Raw genomic sequence first — 7,724 nt, 5'->3', positions numbered from 1 at the left:
GACACGTATGGAATACCTAAGTAAGACTGGCGTGGGGATGCATTTGATGAGTTGGCATGCTGCATTTGGAAAGGATGGAGTGGAGTGAAGATTAAAATGAGATGCATGTATGTGAGGAAGTGCATCCAAATACAGAGAGAGAAGGTGGGTTCATTCGTTAATAAATCAATTTTAAGCTAAAAAAAAAAGAAAAATAGAGAAGAGAGGATGCATGTGGAAAAAATGAGTTGGAGTTAAAAAGAGGAGAGAGTGCATGTGTTAAGAATGTGTAAAAAGCTGATTTGACATTGATGACTAGGATGCATGTAGTAAATGAAGGCCGATGCATTCGCGACAGTCTAAGTGAATGAGATTGTTTATCTGCCTGATGATTTTCGAAGAAATAACATATTCCACTGCACAAAGTTTACCGGATCATGCCTACATGCTCAATGTATAATCTATGTTAACATCGTCCAAGTTTCATGATGTTAGGAGCAAACAAAACATCATGCAACCTCTAAGTTACGTTAGGAGCAAATGAGGGACACGTTATTTATGTAAGCGTTTGAGAGCTAAAAATTGTAGTTTTGTTTTGTTTTGTTTAGGTGCAATAGCAAACTCATATGGCCTCTTTACTATTATCAATGGAAAAGGTGAAAAATCATTTCATGCATACAAAAATAAAGAATTTGACACAATGTGCTATTTTTTTTAACTCTATTTACAATCTCATATTAAAAAATAATTACCAAGAATTTCACAAACACAACCACTGTAAGGACTTCTATAGCACCGACTTCAAGTTCAACCCCAAACCACTTTTAGATCTTCAGCTCTCACCTAGGTTCATACATAACTAACAGTCAAAACCTGTAGTCCTGTTCAGCAAGCTAGTAACCTGACCAGTGGTGGGAGCCAGGAGACTTACAACTCTACAAAAGCAAAAAAAATGGAATAGTTTAGGTAAAGCGGCCAAACAAACAAACAAATGTACCCACTACAATCCCACCGAGACCCCCGGCTTCAAAAACCTTTTCTTTATTATTTATTTTACGCGAACAGTATAGGGTATGGTAATGCAGATAACGTAAAATATAGCTAAGAGCATCAGAGCACACAAGCATACAAAAGTACCACGGATGGAAGTTGTAAACTACTGCTAACATACAATGAGTAAACTATAGTAGCTACATATAGAGACACAAAGAGACACGGAAATAAAGCACTAACCCCCATGCAAGTACGCAAACACTCTCCTAAACAGGTCAATTTGAGTTATGTGTTTTCCCAAACAGGTCAAACTAAAAGAAGTTAGCTTTATAAAAGGTAAAATCATTCGTGCGAGTTGAAAGTCAGCAAGAGTCTTAGCACAAGCTACTAAATCTTCGTAACTTGTAGGCCTAACTCATCCTTTTAACGTTGAGGTGATGACACGTGTCCTCGAAAATTCAGTTCCTTTTTACATATGAACAAAAAAACAACACCCGAACCGATCTGGACTGATTTGACCTGTAGTCGTACCAAGACGATCTGTTTTAACCCATTAGCACCACTAAGTTTACGCAAGTGAATAATAAATAAGACGTTTAAAGAAAAGCCCTTGAAAGAAGTAAGTTCGTCTCCATATAAGCCAGAGCAAACATTCTTTTTGTTGTTTCCATATACAATTAATAACCCTAGGACTATACAGTGCAGAGTTGTTAGGTAGTTAAAAATATAATCTATTTATAAGAGTGTTATACTAACAGGCACCATTTGATAATTATATGTTACTGGATTAGGTAATTTAAACTACATGGTTAATGTAGATCAAATGATAACGATAGTCTTCATCAAGCATGTTAGAGGTCTTGGGTTCAATTCCATGAGTGTCACTTTTGCAATGTTTTATATTATATTTAATGGTTGTTAGGTGATTAACCAAATGTCATGTAGCTTAAAGCTGGATTTTAACGCATCAAGTGCAGGGTTCGATTCCCTCCGTATCCAATATTTGCCATATATTTATTTATATATATTATAATCAGCTAACCATTTTTAGCAATAAACTCAACATAATTTTGTAAAATATATTTTTTAGAAAAATAAAAAATGAAGTTTCATATGTTTGAAAAATCACTCCTCTACATTTATGTAAAAATTTGCAAAAACCGAATAACAAATGTTTACACATTGTCGTCTAACAAATGTTTTCACATTGCCATCCATTATCATCAAACGCAGATAACTAAAAAAGGTGGACACAGAAGTTTTCTTGACATCAATGGTTCCACCAGAACCTGCAATACCTGAATTATGTGACCAGCTTTCGATGGATTGGTCAGGTCAAGTTTTCAGGTTGAACCGAACTATGCACACCCTTACACCCAATTGAGTTTAAAAAAATGTGTGCCCACAATATTTTTCTGGATAAAGTAAATTAAAGCAAAATCCAACCAATATGAGAATTCTGGTGTTATATATGTATGTTTCAATCACTGCATACATTATGGAAACCAGAAGCTCCCATGGTGGATGTTGAGGCAGGGTCTTAGTGTGGATAGAGATTGTCATTAAGAAGATGTCAAGATGTTATTATGTAAAGATACTGAGTGGAGACAATCTGTCGACTGTCGTACAGGAAATTTCAACCCACTTATTTACAAATGGTGATTCTTGTGATTTATCTCTAATGGGTCAAGTGGTTTAAAGCCCAAAATAATTTAACTACAAAGGAAACGGCTTAGAAGTCATCGGATCCAATGTGTGTTCAAATGCATATAACCTTGTAAGAGCTTTTTAAAATAAGTAAACTATAATTGTAATAATCTGGTTCTTTTGTGATCATATTTGCCACCTCTAAGGGTGAAGGGAGTGGAAGTGGTAAACTCACTTTACCACTTGGCAAACCAATGCCATCAATTTTGCCGAACACCATTTGCCGAAAATGTTACCAAAATCGGTGTAGGTATACCGATTCGGGAAGAGGGAGGAGAGGGGAGAGAGTGGGGTTTTGTGGTGGGGTCCATGCCATCTCAACCAATCACACATTTTTCCTTTTTTTTTTTAAAAATAGTTTACCACTTCACCAAGTGTCTAAACCATTGCCAACATTTTGAGCATAGTTTACCACTTTGACATGGCACACTCTCATTGGTTGATTTTTTAGTTTGCCACTCAAAGTGTTTAACCACTCCCTTCACCCTAAGGATACTGGATATGGGGACTAAGGTAAATGGTAAAGTGGGTTATATAATCTTATTATCTAAATAAAATAGTTATATAAATGGCTAGCCGTGGACATTGACACACACTACGCTTACTGTGCGCTTTTATTTTTCCTAGACTTCTAGTATCACTTTCTTTACTTCCACAAAAAACGAGTAGCAACTTAAGGAGCAAAATCAATGAACTAAGTATCAGCTTATAATTTCCAACCTCTAGTATATACTTAATGTTCTGTCCATTGTTTTACTTATTTGATTTTTCAAAGATTCCAACTGTAGTATACTCCCATCCAAAACAATGGTCCACTTCTAATACCAAAAGTTCCAAATAGTATTCCACTCATGACCTTGACATTCACTTTTGTAAATTCAGTTGTTCGATACTAATTTAAGAGTTCAGTGCAGTCATAAATCTTCTGTTTTATCCAGCTCAAACTTAGTTTAAAGAGAAACTCATTTCAGTTTGGACCCTTTTGGGTTGTAGATAGCATGATGTATATTATACAATTCCACCATATCACTGTCATGAAAGTATATGTAGTTGTATAGATCAATATATATAGTTAATATAGAGTTATCAGCCTTGGACAATTGGACTATGTACTTCTAGTGTTAACAAAGATTTACAAATAAACCTTCATTGCAAGGTTTTTGTGATCATAATCATCATGGGAATTAAATTATCCCCTTATGTGATTAGCATATTGCTCTAGTCTAATATTCTCCAATGGGCTGTACGGCAGAAGCATATCATACTTTAAGCAATTGAGAGAATTGCATGCAGAATGAAACTAGTATATCCAAGGACATGTTAGCTACTCAAAGATTCAAGCAATGGCAAGAACAGCTAAAGATCCATCAAACCACCGATACATAATAGCAGTATGATCATATAATTTTCAGGTAAAGGCAAGAGATAGATACCTCAGAATTTCAGTTGACATCCTTGAGCCTCTTGATTAGAGAATCTAGGGATTTTTTCTTGGGATTTTGCTTGTAACCTCTTGATCCAAAAGTTCCAAACAGTCGTTCAGAAGGATCCTTTAGTTTCTCTGAAATGATTGCGACTTTTCTGTAATCCAAAGCATTGTAGCTTCTCTCCCTGATCACGGGATTCAAAAAGTTCTCTGGGTTATTGCTGAGAAGCAAATTAACTAACTGTCTGGCCTCTACAAGTGCTTTCTTCAACTGATTAGCCTCTTCTTCAGATACAAGAGAAGCTTGGTTTTCAGCAAATTGTTCCAACACTTTAATATCAACATCAATCCCCATCACAGCGTTCAAACTAAACTTTTTCACAGATTCACCAACTAAAAAGTTAACAATCGTTTCCGATATGTGAGCTAGAACATCTTGCAACACTCGATTAAGGACTTGACCGGGCAATATCTGCTGTGCAGTAGAAAGAAGAGTTTCCAGAAATATTATGACCTCATTCACATATTCATTTTCATTCTGAGGCTGTTCATCAATCATCCAATTAACATTCTCAATCAATGTCATAAAACCATCAACCTTCTTTTTAAGCAAGCTAGAAAGCATTTCTTCAGCTGCGTCACGTGCTTTGGTCAGTGGAAACTGCCGCCTACTTCTTTCCACCATCCTCAACGGGAGCCCAGAAAGCTTTGCAGCATGTCGAAAGAAGAAATCACATGCCCGTTCAAAAACAGCCATATTGGCAGCAACAACCATCGCTTGATTAACCCCGCTAATTGAAGTGCTGATAAGCTTTAGCAAGGCATCATCCAGAACCTCAGTCAAAAGCCGGTCCAAGTACTTCTTCACAACATCATAGAAATCTAGCTGCCCACCATGAGACATGAAACTAACAGAATCCTCAACAAAAGACCTCACAATTCTACAACAATCAGGCACTGTGGATGAAAATGGGGCAATATAAGGAAATGCAGGTACGATATCAGATGTTTGTATCTGAAAAGAAAGCACATTCATAGAATACTCATACTCCTTATTCATCCACATCTGCTGAAATTTATCAGCCGCCAGGGCTTCAGCAACTTGCATTCTACAATCCGATAACAACAACTCATGATACTTATCCCTATGCTTGTTCAACACATCAAGCAACGCATCAACCGAGTACCCATACCTCCGCAGCGTAACACCAAGCAAACTCACATAATCTTTAATCAACAACAAATGATTCGCTGTTCGCATCCTAGAAAACTGATCTTCCAACACAGAACACATTTTACTAACAGCAATATCCCATAGATTTTCCACTTCCATTTTTGTTATCAATCCACCACCCGTCCTTAACACACGATCTTCCACTATAAAAAAACCTGCAATCTGCGCGAAAAATGTCTGATGAGACTCCAAAAAAGGCGTCATCGATGACACCTGAAAATCCGAAGTTAACTGAAGCTTCCTGTTCTCGAAATAATACTTTTTAAATCCATCCTCAAGGCCTAGAGTCTGATGAATATGATACGATCTATACAAAGGAGTCAAATCAAAACCGAGAGCCGCATTCGCAGCGTTCGCGGTCGCAGTACCACCGTTACCATACACATCATTACCATCATTACCTACAAAGTAACCATCATCCTCTTCTTCTTCCAGTGCATAAACAGTATCCCTAACACTTAACCGACTCTGTTCCTCAGCTTGCCGTTGCCTGATCCGTAATTCTTCTTCTCTCTGCCTACCTGCAGACGCCTGTCCAATAGCAACTTGCCCTAGGTTCCGACTAACCGTACGGATCTCAACCAGCCAGTCACCAAACTCCTTACTGATTTTCCGCTCAATGTGTGCCCTAACCGCCGGAATATTCTTCTCGAGCATTCTCCGGAGCGTAGACGACGGCGTTTTGTGGATAAAATCTCGTTCAATCGAGTCAATACACTTCAACGCCATATAGAAATTACTCTTCGACATATGAAAATTCGCTCGTGAACAAATCTCCATCAGTTTAACACAGATCTGAAGAGATTGAATCGCTAGGGCTATGTTTTGGCACTTGTTTCTCGCTTCGATGAACGAATCAAGCGAAGTTAGCAAGGGACCGGCGACGGACTGTAACTGACTGTTGGAGTTCGAAATGGACGATTTGAGCGATTCGACGCCGGAGAGAAGTGATCGGAGGTCATCAACGGCCATGATGAAGTCTTGATAATGAACTTTGCATACTTCTTCGATCTCGGCTTCTTTGGATCTGCAGAAGTGACGGAGGTGGTGAAGTAGAGTTTCAGGTTTACCAGAGGCGAAGGTTTTGCGGATGAACGGGGAGAGGTCTTCGCCGTTGGAGATGGCGGAGGAGAGGAGGAGTTGGTCGAGCTTGTCGCCGGAGTCTCCGTTCTCCGTGGAAGTGATGGCGACTTTCCGGCGAGATTTGGTGGAATTCATTGGGTTTGTTTGGCGTGACACCGTCAAGGGAAGTGAAAAGTAACACGGAAATGTGGTTGCTGGTGGTTTAGGTGAGCAGATCCAGATGGAAACGACGTCGTGGGAGTGGTTGGTTAATTTCTTTTTCTTTTCTTTTAACAGCTTACACGAACTGGTTGACGGCTATGAAAAAATAATGTATTGGAATTCATGTTAAGTAGCCCCTGTATGATGTTGAGTAGAGATCTCATTTCCTAAACTTAACTTTCCATAATAGAGAAAAAGAAAAAAAAAAGCCAAAAAATACAGAAAATAACTCGAGAGATAAGTTTTAGAAAAGAGTTAAATGCCCGGATAGTCCTTAGGGTTAGCCATTTTTTCACGTTTAGTTTTCATCTTTTCAAAATAGCATGTCTGCTCCCTGTGATTTAACAAATTGTTACTCGGATGGTCCTCTCAATGGATGAAGGTTAGTTTTTCCAGTTAAGTATATGTACATTGACTAAAATACTCTTACCATAAAAACAATAACTTAAATATAAAAAGAAATTCTTCCTCATCCATTCTTCTTCTCACATACTCTGCAACTCCCACCACCACTTGCACTCCGTCCACTTGGAAGTTGTAACCAGTCACCAGACCACTAGTAACCAATAATCCCCATCGATGCACCGACGAACCATTGTAGCCGGAAACACCATCTCCGCCCCCTCACACCTCAACTCCCGCTTACAACTAATTGAATCTAACACCATCCTTCCCGACCCAACCAGATCCGAATGACCGAATCGGCATCGATTGGTTACCGGATCTCTTCGTTTCTGTCACCGTCAGTTACTGACGAAATATCTGGTAATCTGGCAAGTGATTGAGCTTTCATCCGATGGTTCATTGCCGGAGACGCATCCATTCCGGTACAGAGCTACTTCATTGCGGCCGTAATCTCCTTCACTGCCATCAATTCAAAAAACTCACAAAAGATCGACATCTATTCAGTTCGTGTCTTTCAGATCAAAACTATTTAATTTGTGTCTCATTCACTGCCGTCAATTCAAACGACTCACAACCCACATGAGGTAAGCGTAACTAATTAATGATACAATTATATTTTCATTCTCAAGGTAAAGGCTAGCAGGGTGTAAAGTAAGACTATTAGTCTCTACAAGTTGAAACTTCTTGCATGTTTCC

General features: G+C 38.5%; 1 protein-coding gene across 1 annotated transcript; it reads right to left on the bottom strand.

Annotated features, from left to right (window-relative positions):
* Positions 1 to 627: 627 nt before the first annotated feature.
* LOC110937073 (exocyst complex component SEC15B) lies at positions 628 to 6,761 on the bottom strand. Its single transcript, XM_022179483.2, has 2 exons — positions 4,113 to 6,761; positions 628 to 914 (listed from the first exon to the last, which is right to left on the bottom strand). The coding sequence occupies exon 1, from the start codon at positions 6,555 to 6,557 to the stop codon at positions 4,122 to 4,124; it is 2,436 nt and encodes an 811-aa protein (XP_022035175.1). The 5' UTR covers positions 6,558 to 6,761; the 3' UTR covers positions 628 to 914; positions 4,113 to 4,121.
* Between the last annotated feature and the right edge of the window lie 963 nt (positions 6,762 to 7,724).

This window comes from Helianthus annuus, chromosome 4 (assembly GCF_002127325.2).
Source record: "Helianthus annuus cultivar XRQ/B chromosome 4, HanXRQr2.0-SUNRISE, whole genome shotgun sequence".
Lineage (NCBI taxonomy): Eukaryota > Viridiplantae > Streptophyta > Magnoliopsida > Asterales > Asteraceae > Helianthus > Helianthus annuus.
This window is presented reverse-complemented; position numbering and strand designations above follow the sequence as displayed.

Bases quoted from the DNA above. Each gene is read 5' to 3' on its own strand.
- LOC110937073 (XM_022179483.2), bottom strand. From the start codon at position 6,557: ATGAATTCCACCAAATCTCGCCGGAAAGTCGCCATCACTTCCACGGAG.